The sequence below is a fragment of the Nesoenas mayeri genome (assembly GCF_963082525.1).
Source record: "Nesoenas mayeri genome assembly, chromosome: 2".
Lineage (NCBI taxonomy): Eukaryota > Metazoa > Chordata > Aves > Columbiformes > Columbidae > Nesoenas > Nesoenas mayeri.
This window is the reverse complement of record NC_137543.1, coordinates 163,205,213-163,219,886: the sequence shown is the minus strand read 5'-3', so window position 1 is coordinate 163,219,886 and position 14,674 is coordinate 163,205,213. Positions and strand designations below refer to the sequence as shown.

The 14,674-nt window shown below is 50.9% G+C and overlaps 1 protein-coding gene across 1 annotated transcript in view; it reads left to right on the top strand.

The window, feature by feature from the left end:
- The window catches only part of SETD2 (SET domain containing 2, histone lysine methyltransferase), a 53,295-nt gene that overhangs the window by 26,826 nt on the left and 11,795 nt on the right, over positions 1-14,674 (top strand). The window contains 2 exon segments of the mRNA XM_080340758.1: positions 10,448-10,496; positions 11,249-11,429. Coding sequence (XP_080196884.1) covers positions 10,448-10,496; positions 11,249-11,429 — 230 coding nt within the window.

Genomic DNA, 14,674 nt, shown 5'->3' with positions numbered 1-14,674 from the left:
TTCTCAGAGCAGCAAGGAGCTGAGCATGGGTCTCCTTTTCTTGACTCGGTGCTGAAGAAGGGCGAGGACATAGCGTGCGTATGATGAAGAGCCGGGAAGATGGTTGGGAAGCTGATGATGCATGAGCAATACAATAGGTGGAAAGAGGACAGAGGTGGTTAACTCATTGCTGCCGACGTTATTTTGGTGTGTCCATTGCCGGCAATGGACGTCGCTCTGTGAAAATCCCAACTCCTGGTGTGAGAGGATTAAGTGAGCTATTTTTTTTCTCTACACATGGACTTGTAAGTCCTCGGCTTATGGGGCTCCTACACTCCAACTCCTTAAGCCATGAGGAGTGTTGGCCACTGCTACGTACCCATCACAACACACACATTCCCCAGCGGGGGAGGTGTTCAGCCACTCCTGCTCTCCAAGGAATCCATGCGTGTCTTCTCCACACTGCAAAGTCACTCTGGGTGGCAAGGTTGGGTGGTGGACGCCCGACAGTGGGTCAGCGTGGTTCATCCAGGCACCGTGGCCCATTCCAGCTGAAGGATCAGCTCTGTGGACTGATCTAGACAACCATACCCGTGATGGAGGTGATTTGTGACGTGATGGCCAACAGTGCTCTGCCCTCTTGGCATCACAGGAACGAGCTGTAGGGTCAGCACCACCAGCCGTGTCAAGCTTGGCTCAACATCCTTCTGATGGCTTGAGGAGCTAAGGCTGAGGGACAGGAGAGCTTCAAGAGTTTGACTTGTGCTTTCATAGCATTGGCGTTTCAGGACGGTCTGGCTGTTTGGGTTTCCTCACCGTTTACACCAAAGTGAAGCCGTGAGGTCCTGCAGCTACAGTGCCCAAGCCGTGAGCTTCTCGTGATGACCTGTTTCAGGTCTAAGGTCTGTCCCGTAGCGAACGTGCCAACTGATCGATGCTGTGCGAACACAACAGGCATGGCAGCGTTGGCCGCTGTGGGACATCCTGCTGTGCCAGCGGGGTTTGGGTGCAGCTCTGCAGGTATGACCAAGCTTTTGACATCTTCCTCCAGCCCTGGGTGGGCAGAGGACACCCTCACCTCCCGTGGAAGGGGCAGGTGGAAGTTGTAGCTGTGAGAATCTCACCTTGATGAGTTAGAGAAGATTTTCTTTTAAAAAAAGCCTTATGAAAGAACCAAGTATCTTGGGTTTAAAACGTTTTAGTTGGTTGCTTTTAACCTCACAAGTATTTAAGTGCAAGTTCTGGTTCAAGGCCGAGGTGTTACCCCAATGGCTGAGGTGTCACCCCAACTTTGGCCAAGGTGATCTTTCTCTTTGGCAATGAGAACACCCGTTGGGTGACCTTAATTATCAGCCTAAGCAGAGATCGCAGAGCTTGGGCGACCCTGGCAAATGGAACTTTCGTCTTCCGCGGAGATAGTCTTTCCAAATCACGTCTGATCCGTCTTGATAGGACAACCCTGTGAAGCTGCTCTTGCCCATCTTCTTCCCAGACGAGCCGTCCTGGGGCGCCTGGCTCTCGCTCCGGCACGCACATCGCATGCTTTAATTGAAAGGTTTATAACTTGTTGTAACTTGCAGCAAGAAATAGTTTGTGTGAACAATAGCTGCTGGTGAGCGGCCAGGCTGTTGTTTGTGGTGGGTTTTTTTTGGCCTTCAAGCAGGGATGTTGTGGCATTAGGGCCTTTCTCGTGCTCTGCTCCATCTCTTGGCATCGTGCTGGAGCTTCGTGCCACGGGGACGGGAGCTGTCGAGGGAAGAGGAATCACAGAATAGAAAAGAATCATGGAATCGTTTGGGTTGGGAGACACAATGGAGTCCAACTCTTCCCCCTAGCCCTGTCCCTGCCCCATGTCCTGAGAACCTCATGTCCGTCTGTCCAGCCCTCCAGGGCTGGTGACTCCAGCACTGCCCTGGGCAGCCTGTTCCAATGCCCCACAGCCCTTTGGGGAAGAAATTGTTCCCACATCCAACCTCAACTTCCCCTGGTGCAACTTGAGGCCGTTTCTTTGTGTCCCTGTCTCCCCTCAGCTCCTGTTCTCCAGCTGAACCCCCCAGGTCCCTCAGCCGCTCCCATCACACTTGTGCCCTTCCCTGGGCAGATCCAGCCCTGCCTGGTGGAGTTTTGGGTATCCAGCGTGGTAGGGGATGGATTTGGTTGCGTGATAAGTTTAGAGCGCTCCAGAGCAGAGTGAGGTGAGACAACATGACCATCTTGGCTTTGGCACAGAGGACTTGCCCAGCGCCTCGAGCTCTGGAGGCTGGAGGTGACCTTCCAGCTCTATGTCCAGGTGTGGGACTCATCCCCTTGTCCCCAGGAGAACCACACCAGGTCCCTAGTTGGGTGACAGAGCCATGAGCCAGCACTGGGCCCTTGTGGCCAGGAAGTCAATGGGACCTGGGGTGGGTTAGAAGGGGGTGGTCAGTAGGTCAGAGAGGTTCTCCTGCCCCTCTGCTCTGCCCTGGGGAGACCACACCTGGAATCTTGTGTCCAGCTGTGGCCCCTCAGTTCCAGCAGGACAGGGAACTGCTGCAGAGAGTCCAGCGCAGCCACCAAGATGCTGCAGGGAGTGGAGCATCTCCCGTGTGAGGAAAGGCTGAGGGAGCTGGGGCTCTGGAGCTGGACAAGAGGACACTGAGGGGGGACCTTATTAGTGTCTATAAGTATATAAAAGGTGAGTACCATGAGGATGGAGCCAGGCTCTTCTTGGTGGCAAACAATGATAAGACAAGGGGTAATGGGATCAAGCTGGAACACAGGAGTTTACACTTAAATTTGAGAAGCAACTTGTTGGGGTGAGGGTGTCAGAGCCTGGCCCAGGCTGCCCAGGGGGTTGTGGAGTCTCCTTCTGTGCAGACATTCCAACCCGCCTGGACACCTTCCTGTGTAACCTCATCTGGGTGTTCCTGCTCCATGGGGGGATTGCACTGGGTGAGCTTTCCAGGGCCCTTCAACCCCTGATACTCTGGGATTCTGTGACACGGTTTTGACGCACAAGCGGATGCTCGGTTTGGCACAGGTCGCCGTAGAACACCCCTTTGCTCTCCTTGCGTTGGCACGAACACAAGACGAGCGCTTCCCCAGGTTGTTTCCCTACATTGTCCGTCGGTCTTTTCCACTTCAGTCCCGTTAAATCAGAAATAATTAGGACGCTTTTCTGAAGAGTTTCGTTGAGCGCGCTCTTCCTTTCCGTCTCTGCCGCTCTCGCGCTGGTTAGTGTGCAGCTGGACAGCCTCAGGCCTGGGGCTCTATTTCTTTTATTATTCTTTTCTTTGTAACAGGCCTGTATCACTTTTCTTTCTGTGTTTAATTTTCTGTGCAACTCATTAAAAACCGCCCTGGAAGGGCAAGAGCCATTTGGACTCCGTTAGCGGCGGTTGCATTGATTTTCAGCGGTTCTGCGCGCTCAAAGCTTCCGTTTCCCAAAATAAAAAAGGCTTTTCTGCAGAGTTTCCCCTTGGCTTGTGTCTGCTCTGACCACCATCTGGTTTTTATGGAGCAGTTTTGACATATTCCTGCCTTTGTTGCCGGTTCAAAGGCTCGTCTGCCTCTGTCTTCCACCCGTTGGGTCGATCTCTAGCTGCTCTTCAGCAAGACGCAACTCGCTCCGCAGTTCATAATTGTTGTGTTTTGAGGACCTTCCTTAGAACAATCTGGTTTGATGGGACGGATCCTGGGGTGTTTTCACCCATTTTCCTCCTGTCCCTGTTTTCACAGCTGCATCTTTCAGAGGACCAAGTTTTCTCTTACCCAAGGGTGGCAGATCTGCCCCTACCACCTTCAACCATCTTTGACCTCGAAGCTCCAACTCAGTTACGGAATCACAGAGCCACACAATGTCAGGGGTTGAAGGGCCCTGGAAAGCTCACCCAGTGCAATCCTCCCATGGAGCAGGAACACCCAGATGAGGTTACACAGGAAGGTGTCCAGGCGGGTTGGAATGTCTGCACAGAAGGAGACTCCACAACCCCCTGGGCAGCCTGGGCCAGGCTCTGACACCCTCACCCCCAACAAGTTGCTTCTCAAATTCAAGTGGAACCTCCTGTGTTGCAGTTTGCACCCATTGCCCCTTGTCCTGTCCCTGGTTGTCACCAGCAGAGCCTGGCTCCATCCTCCTGACACTGCCCCTTTCCATATTGATCCCCAGCAGTGAGTCCCCCCTCAGTGTCCTCTTGTCCAGCTCCAGAGCCCCAGCTCCCTCAGCCTTTCCTCACACGGGAGATGCTCCACTCCCTGCAGCATCTTGGTGGCTGCGCTGGACTCTCTGCAGCAGTTCCCTGTCCTGCTGGAACTGAGGGGCCACAGCTGGACACAAGATTCCAGGTGTGGTCTCCCCAGGGCAGAGCAGAGGGGCAGGAGAACCTCTCGGACCTACTGACCACCCCCTTCTAACCCACCCCAGGTCCCATTGGCTTCCTGGCCACAAGGGCCCAGTGCTGGCTCATGGTCACCCTGCTGTCCCCAGGACCCCCAGCTCCCTTTCCCCTACACTGCTCTCTAATAGGTTGTTCCCCAACTTATCTCCATTGAGTTGGAATCTCTGAGTTTCTTACCTTCATCAGCTGCACTTCAGGTCATGGTGAACCCAACGCAACGCGTGGTGGGACCAGGCAATGCCGCCTTGGCCAAGTCCTCTTACTCCTCTTCCCACCGACCCTTTTTTCCAGTAGTTTCCCGTTGCATATCTTGCTGTTTCATGGGATAAATGGTTTTTTAGGAGCTGGAGAGGCCGATGTAGCTTATATTTGCCCTCCACTCACCAGCAGCGTTGGCCACAAGCTCTTTGGGCTGGTCCATCCGTCATCTCATGGTTGGTCGCTCCTCATCACACCTTCTCTCCTGGAGGGACCATCACTTGAGCCAGCCCTGGGCTGTTTGAACATGATGATTCTGAGAATGTGATTTTTTGGGAGGGATGAAGCAGGGAAAAGAAAATAGAATAGAATAGAATAGAATAGAATAGAATAGAATAGAATAGAATAGAATAGAATAGAATAGAATAGAATAGAAAAACCCCATTGCTGGTGGGTGATTTTGGGTCTGCAGAAGCTTCTCTTGTGGTCCGGTCCATCGTACACAAGGCAAAGTCATCACTGCGGCTGGGATGACTTGTATATTATCATTATATTTTATATTCTTATTAATATAGAGATTTATTATCTACAACAGCTCCTTCTGCATCTTCCCCCCCGCAAACTGAGCTGCTGCCTTTAGTTAAATATACGATAAATTAGGCGTTTTCTGATCCATAGAAGACGTGTAAATAAATAAGAATAATTTAAAACTGATGTATTTACGGACTTGTAATGCCCCTCGTCGCAACAGACAGATTTGCAGGGACTTCAAGCTGCATGTCTTGTGTTCAGGCAAAATATGCCTGAAAAATGTTGGCCAAAAATTGCTTTATTTTAAATGTTCAGCAGCACTTTTGAAGTGGTTTTGTCTTGCGAACCGACCACAAGGGGCTTTCTCAGACTTTCAGTTATTCCACCAAAGGAAAATGTATGTTGTTAGCCCGTGGGGCAGAGGTGGTTTTTATTTCCCTAACACAATAAAGCGGGACTCTCAACCCTCTCGTTAAATCCCGCGCTGGAGCTGGACACGTTGCTAACGAGCCTGCAACTTGTTATGTTTTTATTTTCACCCCTTTTACCTTTCCATTTTATACCACTTTCTATTTTTAATTGGATATCTTTTATCATCTTCAATTGTTTATTGTTGTTATTTTTCTTTAGAGATCTTTTCCATGCCCTAAATTGGAGAATCGACACCGTTCGCTGGTTTTGCCCATCTTAGGAAAGTGCAAAAGCTGGTAGCCTATGGCTTTGATCAGCGCACTCTACTGGGCTAAGAACCGGCTGGGGGCCGGGCCCAGAGAGTGCTGGTCAATGGGGCCGCATCCAGCTGGCTGCTGGTCGCCAGTGCTGTCCCCCAGGGGTCAGGGTTGGGTCCAGTCCTGTTGAACATCTTCATTGATGATTTAGATGAGGGGGTTGAGAGCATCATCAGGAAATTTGCTGATGACACCAAGTTGGGAGGGAGTGTGGAGCTGCTGGTTGACAGGCTGGGCACAGAGTGGCTGGAGAGCAGCCAGGCTGAAAGGGACCTGGGGGACTAATGGACAGGAAGCTCAACATGAGCCAACACTGTGCCCAGGTGGCCAAGACGGCCAATGGTGTCCTGTCCTGTATCCAAACCAGCGTGGTCAGCAGGACCAGGGCAGTGATCCTTCCCCTGTGCTCTGCACTGGGGAGGCCACACCTGGAGTGTTGTGTTCAGTTCTGGGCCCTCAGCTCAGGAAAGAGATTGAAGTGCTGGAGCAGGTCCAGAGAAGAGCAACAAGACTGGGGAAGGGACTTGAGCACAAGCCCTATGGGGAGAGGCTGAGGGAGCTGGGCTTGTTCAGTCTGGAGAAGAGGAGGCTCAGAGCTGAGCTCAGCACTCTCTAGAACCACCTGAAGGGCAGTTCTAGCCAGGTGGGGATTGGGCTCTTCTCCAGGCATCAGCAATAGGACAAGGGGCCATGGGCTTCAACTCTGCCAGGGGAAATTGAGGCTGGAGATTAGGGAATTCTGTGCAGAGAGTGGTCAGGCATTGGAATGGCTGCCCAGGGAGGTGCTGGACTCACCGGCCTGGAGGTTTTTAAACTGAGATTGGCCATGGCACTTAGTGCCGTGATCTGGTCAATGGGCTGGAGTTGGACCAAGGCTTGGACTGGATGAGCTCTGAGGGCTTTTCCAACCCACTCCATTCTGGGATTCTGTGAAATCCTGCCCTGGGAAAGCCAAAATCTCAGCAAACTCCCCCAGAAAAGCTTCTTTGTGTCACACTAACTACATATTCTATTAATTAATCACCTTTTGGTTTTTTTTAATGGTAGCAGCAGCCACCATCAGGGATACCCTGAATTTTTTCTCTCTGATTTTTCATAGTTGGTTTCTTTGGTGTTATTTCCTGACTCTATTTTCAGCCAGAAAACAGCTGGTTCATCACATTTGGCTCCAAATCACTGGGTGTTTTTGTGAACTACGATATTATTTCGGGAAGGGAGCAGAGCAAGGGCTTGGGACAAGCTGCAATGAAAAGAAAATGAGCTTTTACCCACAAGCTACCAGAATCTGGATGGTCATTAATGCTGTAAAACATCCCTATACAATCATTAGCATCACTAATATTAAAAAATTTCATTTACAGTTTAAAAGTCTGAGTATAAAATACAATTGCAAACGGATGGTGGTTAAACTGGGGCAGCCCCAGTCCCTGCATTTCCAGTTCAGGACCCTGTGAAGTTTTAATCTTCATTCCCAAGTCCTGTTTTATGAAGATAATGGGACAATATCGATGAGTTACTCCTGCTCGCGTGGCTTTTGTGGTCTGGCAACACATAGTATGTATGAGAAATAGTTTCTGGCTCAAATAACTTGAGTTTTGAAAGGATTACACGTCGCCTTAGCAAAACTCATTAGAAAAGGTGCTTTTCTGCGCTCGCTTTCCTTTGCTCCCCCATGTCCCTGCGCAAGCGCCGTAACCCCAGGGCTGCCGGTGCCTCAGAAGAGCAATAAATAATTAAAAGTGCTCTAACACCTCTTGCAATTTCCCCTTGTGAAGCAGCAGCTTCTGCTCGGCCCCTGGATTAAGGTCCCGCTTTTGCAGGTGATGAGTCGGTGGCGTTTGGGGACAGTGGTGGTGGGGACAGTGATGGGGACAAGGGGTTGTTAGCGCGAATGGTAACGATGGGAAGTCAACGTGAGGGGGGTTTAATGCAACACACGGAAAGATCAGAGGGGATGATTAAAGGAGGTGGTGAGAGAATGCCCTGAGGAGCCTCGCGAGGTGAACGAAACCTGGTTAGACGGCAGCTGCGCAACGTTGGCCCCGCGGATCAGCAGGAAACTGCTCCAGGTGGTTCTGCCAGAGGTTTGGAGCTAAATGGGGGACTGGTCCAGCTTCTGAACCATCACCTGCCTGGAAATATGGAGAGCAAAACCACGGGTTTGGTGGCAAGGACCGGAGCAGTGACTGTCCCCTGTGCTGGGACCTGGGGAGGCCAAACATCAAATCCTGGGGGCAGTTTTGGTTTCCTCATGCCAAAAAAGGCTTTGAGGTGCTGGAGCGAGTGGAGAGAAGGGAACGGAGCCGGTGAGGGGCTGGAGCACAAGTGTGATGGAGACTGAGGGACCTGGGGGTTCAGCTGGAGAACAGGAGCTGAGGGGAGACAGGGACACAAAGAAACGGCCTCAAGTTGCGCCAGGGGAGGTTGAGGTTGGATGTGGGAACAATTTCTTCCCCAAAGGGCTGTGGGGCATTGGAACAGGCTGCCCAGGGCAGTGCTGGAGTCACCAGCCCTGGAGGGTTGGACAGACGGACATGGTGTTCTCAGGACATGGCGCGGTGCCGGGGGTGGGTTATGGTTGGACTTGATGATCTTGAGGGGCTTTTCCAACCAAAACGATTCGATGATAACCTGTTTTCCTTTGAGCCCTGGCGTTAAGAGCGTGTTGGTGGTCGCTGTGGTCTCCATGGCTCCTCGTCCCCACTCTGGTCCCACAGATCTGCTGTCCCATGGCCTCAGGGCTTCTCCAGGCTGGCACAGCTTGGACTGGGCTGGATGGGCACGGGCAGCACATCTGGCTCCAGAAAGAAAAGGGTTTGCGCAAAGGGAGCACTGGTGATGTGTCTGAATCCCTCATCTCTGCTCTGCACTCTCCCACTCTGGTTTTCCTGCTCCTGCCCCTTTTGATCCACAGCAAATGTGTGAATAAATCAGAACAATTCGCAGAGGCCGTATTTGCAGGCTCCTCAGCGCCTCTCCCCACTGGCAGAGGTCACAGCACGTTTATTTGCAGACACTTCAAACTGCACATGTTCGCTGCTTTGCATTCAGGCTCCGCGGAAAAGCAACAATATTTCAAAAATCCTTAAAATCTTGGCCAAATTCGCTTTTTTTTGTAACCTTCAGCAGCACTATTGAAGTGGTTGCATCTTGCAAACAGACCGCACCAGGGTTTCTTGTACTTCCATTTGTTTCATCAAAGGAAAATATGGTTTCTTAGCTGGAAATGTGCGGCTAAGACTATGTTTTTTTATATATATGTAATATAAATATATTTTTCTCAATCAAAATGGTGGAGACCATCCCTGATGAGGCTGATGGGTGCTGGGAGAAACCCAGGGATGGTCCATGGGAGCTGGTGAGATGGGTGAGGAGATGATGGCCACCAGCAACATCTCTATTTCTCCAGCATGATGGAACTGTGGCTGTTCACTGAAATATCTCAATAATCATGGAATCAGCATCTCAAGTTGAAGGATGACCATGAGCCAGCACTGGGCCCTTGTGGCCAGGAAGCCAATGGGACTTGGGGTGGGTTAGAAGGGGGTGGTCAGTAGGTCAGAGAGGTTCTCCTGCCCCTCTGCTCTGCCCTGGGGAGGCCACACCTGGAATCTTGTGTCCAGCTGTGGCCCCTCAGTTCCAGCAGGACAGGGAACTGCTGCAGAGTCCAGCGCAGCCACCAAGATGCTGCAGGGAGTGGAGCATCTCCCGTGTGAGGAAAGGCTGAGGGAGCTGGGGCTCTGGAGCTGGACAAGAGGACACTGAGGGGGGACTCATTGCTGGGGATCAATATGGAAAGGGGCAGTGTCAGGAGGATGGAGCCAGGCTCTGCTGGTGACAACCAGGGACAGGACAAGGGGCAATGGGTGCAAACTGGAACACAGGACGTTCCACTTGAATATGAGAAGCAACTTGTTTGGGGTGAGGGTGTCAGAGCCTGGCCCAGGCTGCCCAGGGGGTTGTGGAGTCTCCTTCTGTGCAGACATTCCAACTCGCCTGGACACCTTCCTGTGTAACCTCATCTGGGTGTTCCTGCTCCATGGGGGGATTGCACTGGATGAGCTTTCCAGGGCCCTTCAACCCCTCACACTCTGGGATTCTGTGATATTGTGACCCATAAAGTCATCAAATCCAACTCCCTGCTCCTCACAGGATTAGCTAAAACTGCCTTGAAGACCAGGACGGGCACAACAGGAGGTCTTTGGGTGCTGGCAGGGATCGGTGACCTGAGACACCCCAGCACAGTGAGGTTCGGTTGGCATCTGGGGGAACATCAGGGCGGACAAACTAAGAGGTGGTAAAGCACAATTTTGCACCTGGAGAGGAGCTTGTTTAGTTGCAAAATCAGGTTTTTTCGCTTTTCTGGCAGAGCTGGAAATTCAGGTGCTGGTACACGTGGATGGGATGGGGGGCTTGGCCCAAAAACTCATATAAACTCCTCAAACACGAAATGCAATCCGAGGCAATATATAGAAAGCACCTCAATAATTTGCTTAAAACCAGAACTTTACTTCAAGAGACTTTTTTTTTCCCATTTTCATTAAAAATCACGAGTGAATTGCTGAATTATTAGTGCTGTGTTGTGCTCGTGGGCTTGTGCTGCAGTTCTGACCCTGCTCATGGCTTGTTTTGCAGGAGGTTTATCGCATCCCCAAGAAGAGCCAAGCGGAGAAGGAGAACAGTGGTATGTACCCCTGTATCGATTCACTCCTATGAAACCACTTCATTTTCCCAATCTGGGATGTCAAGAGGTGGCTGGTACCAGCACTGGTGTGGCCACCAGGCCCAGGGCGGTGACCGTCCCTGTGCTGGGCACTGGGGAGGCCTTGAGGTGCTGGAGCGAGTGGAGAGAAGGGAATGGAGCTGGTGAGGGGCTGGAGCACAAGTGTGATGGAGACTGAGGGACCTGGGGGTTCAGCTGGAGAACAGGAGCTGAGGGGAGACAGGGACACAAAGAAACGGCCTCAAGTTGCGCCAGGGGAGGTTGAGGTTGGATGTGGGAACAATTTCTTCCCCAAAGGGCTGTGGGGCATTGGAACAGGCTGCCCAGGGCAGTGCTGGAGTCACCATCCCTGGAGGGCTGGACAGACGGACATGAGGTTCTCAGGACATGGGGCAGGGACAGGGGTGGGTTATGGTTGGAATTCATGATCTTGAGGGTCTTTTCCAACCAAAACGATTCCATGATTCCATTAGATGGTTGTGCCTTCATAGCTTGGTGTTCCTGGTCATCAAAAGCAGCTCCTGTGAATAAAGGAGTTATTTAAGTAGTGAGTGAAGGGAATTGTAACCCTGTGGCTGATATGGTGCAACCTATGACTTATTTGAATCAAGACTCTCTTCACTAACAGAAGCTGCTGAAACTGGAGGAAGGGAGAGCTAGAAATACACTCACTTACACAAATTCTCTCCTTTTTCACCCATTTTCCCCAACAGCCGACCGTGGGAGGGAAACCGCCGGCCACAAGGATCAGACTCCCACTCCCAAGAACCCCGTCCTGAGCAGAGAGCGGGACCCCGAGCGGCAGAGCCAGAGTAAAGAGAAGAAGAGACGGCGAGACTCGTTGTCCCCTCCGTCCTCGGCGTACGAGCGGGGAACCAAGCGGCCGGAGGACAGGCAAGTTATGGATCCAACCGCTGGGCTGGGAGCGTCAGAATTGCGGTAATCCTGGGTGAAAACGCTGGGAAAAATGGTCCTGGTGAGCTCTGAAAACACCCAGGGATGAGGAAGGAAGTTTTCTCTTGTGAGACACGTTCCCTGCGTGGAGTTTGGTGGCTCCTTGGTGTGAGGTGGCCTCTCCTCTTGGATAACATACACCATCATCTTCAGATAAACCACACTGTTGTCCAGATAACCCACACTGTTGTCCAGATAACCCCCACTGTGTTCTTCAGGCACATTTTGGGAGGTCAATGGGTGATGAGGGAAGCTACATCCAGCTGTCACACAGAAATTAGAGATCCCTCCTCACACAGAGAGAACGTCTGGGTCCTCCAAAACCCGTTCCCTTCTCCTCCACCCGTCCCCAGTGTGCTTGGGGATTGATCTAAACTTCAGCTTGAAACGAGCTAGAAGTACCCACACCAAAGAGGATTTCTGACACAAAACAACTTCCTTGGCCAAGGGAATATTCCCCAAAAGCTGTTGAGCGTGAGAAAAGTGGTCCAGGTAGGTAGGATCCACCCCACCGTATTGGGAGTGGTGGCTGAGAAGAGTTTTAAAGACCTTATAGTGATTCTATGCTCCTTTTTTGCGGGTGGCCCGATGGATTCCCACCTCCCCTGCGGACGTTTTGCAAGTGAAGGATACAAGGGCAGATTTTGGACTTCAAATTTACTTCTGTCTTCTAAAAGAAGATATTTAAACACAAGTTGCCTAGAGAATCACAGAATCACAGAATCCCAGAATGTCAGGGGTTGAAGGGCCCTGGAAAGCCCATCCAGTGCAATCCCCCCATGGAGCAGGAACACCCAGATGAGGTTACACAGGAAGGTGTCCAGGCGGGTTGGAATGTCTGCACAGAAGGAGACTCCACAACCCCCTGGGCAGCCTGGGCCAGGCTCTGCCACCCTCACCCCCAACAAGTTGCTTCTCATATTCAAGTGGAACGTCCTGTGTTCCAGTTTGCACCCATTGCCCCTTGTCCTGTCCCTGGTTGTCACCAGCAGAGCCTGGCTCCATCCTCCTGACACTGCCCCTTTCCATATTGATCCCCAGCAATGAGTCCCCCCTCAGTGTCCTCTTGTCCAGCTCCAGAGCCCCAGCTCCCTCAGCCTTTCCTCACACGGGAGATGCTCCACTCCCTGCAGCATCTTGGTGGCTGCGCTGGACTCTCTGCAGCAGTTCCCTGTCCTGCTGGAACTGAGGGGCCACAGCTGGACACAAGATTCCAGGTGTGGTCTCCCCAGGGCAGAGCAGAGAGGCAGGAGAACCTCTCTGACCCACTGACCACCCCCTTCTAACCCACCCCAGGTCCCATTGGCTTCCTGGCCACAAGGGCCAGTGCTGGCTCATGGTCACCCTGCTGTCCCCAGGACCCCCAGCTCCCTTTCCCTACACTGCTCTCTAATAGGTCAATAAGGCACCAAGTCTATGAGATCCAGCAAAAGCATCAAATTCTTTGCCTTGATGAGCTGAGTTCAAGGAACAAGCAGAAAGAGAAAGTATTTGTAATTTTTAGCTGATTTTAAGTGAGAATTGGCTCAGTGCTGTGACCCTGGCAGCCATCCAAAGCTTATTTATCCTTTTTTTATAGATTCAGACCATGTTTTTTTGAGCCAGAGGAGCAATGGAGGTGCTGGTGGCAGCACATGAATCAGCCGCTGCTTCTTACCAAATACCCATTTTCCTCCCTCAAACGTGGCTTCTTAATTAAGAGAAGGAAAATATTACATGTCTTGTGTTTCAGGGAGACTTCAGATCATGTTAAAGGCAGTAAGAATACCAAGGAATTTCCTTTAAACAAGTCAGTTTGCTGTTGTTCCTCCTAAATAAGATCTAAAGTCACTTAGTAATTAGGGAACAATGGGTGGCAAATCAGCCAGACGAGGAGACTTTTGTCCTCAGATTGAGCTGTGCTGGGAAACTTTCAAACATCTGGATGAAAAATAAGATGTAAAACTATAATACTGGATTTAATAAGACAAAGTAATAAAAAAGGTGGAGAGAGGAGCAGAGCAAACAGAAGAGCATCGCTGGTTTGCTCTGCGCTAACCCCCCCGTGGTTTTCCGCCCGTCCCTTCACGCCGGCTGCTTCTCGTGTAAACTCTCCAGGAAAGACTTTAATTATCAAAATGGAGCTCGTCATGCCAATAAGGTTCTCATTAACGGATCCTTGGGACGCGAGGGGCGTCTCGAAGTGTGTCTGTTGGTAGCAATGTGCTTTTGATATGGAAACCGAACGCACAAACCTAAAGTGCGTATATAGAGAATATACTGGATGCTTTGTAGAATCCGTTCTGTTAGGGCTGCAAAGCATTTTTCTTTGTAATCCCTGTTTTACCACACTCATAACTGCTCAAAATATCCACCTTTGATCTGCAATTTTCCATGGTTGAGGTCTGATCAAAGTCCTTAGGCTTTTTTTATTCTATTTTATTTTATTTCTTCTTTAACTCCTTGGAAAAAAATCCTTCCAGCTGCTCTGCGTCTCGGGCTGAAAGTTCTTATTTATAAATGAAAGAATGAAATCCCTCCACCGTGAGGCCGGTAAATCCCGTGGGACCATTCGACTCATCCTGTGCCTCCTTGCTCCCGGTTGAGCGAGACCAGGGGCTGGTTTTGCTCTCTCTGAGTTGCCACTGTTGGTCAAACAGCTGAAAACAAATGAATGAGTTTAGGGTCTGATGCTGCTCTTGGGCATTTGGGCCCCCCCAGGTCTGTGTGGTCCTTTGGCTGCTGGAGCCCTTGACCTGCAGCTTTCTGAGCTCTCACAAACCCTCTTTTCTCTTTCTCTTTCTCTTTCTCTTTCTCTTTCTCTTTCTCTTTCTCTTTCTCTTTCTCTTTCTCTTTCTCTTTCTCTTTCTCTTTCTCTTCTCCTCTTCTCTTCTCTTCTCTTCTTTCTCTTCTCTTCTCTTCTCTTCTCTTCTCTTCTCTTCTCTTCTCTTCTCTTCTCTTCTCTTCTCTTCTCTTCTCTTCTCTTCTTCTCTTTTCTTTCTCTTCTCATCCTTCTCTCTCTGCTCTTCCTTCTTCCCTTCTCCTTCTCCTCCTTCTCCTTCTCCTTCTCCTTCTCCTTCTCCTTCTCCTTCTCCTTCTCCTTCTCCTTCTCCTTCTCCTTCTCCTTCTCCTTCTCCTTCTCCTTCTCCTTCTCCTTCTCCTCCTCCTCCTCCTCCTTCTCCTCCTCCTCCTCCTCCTCTTCCTCC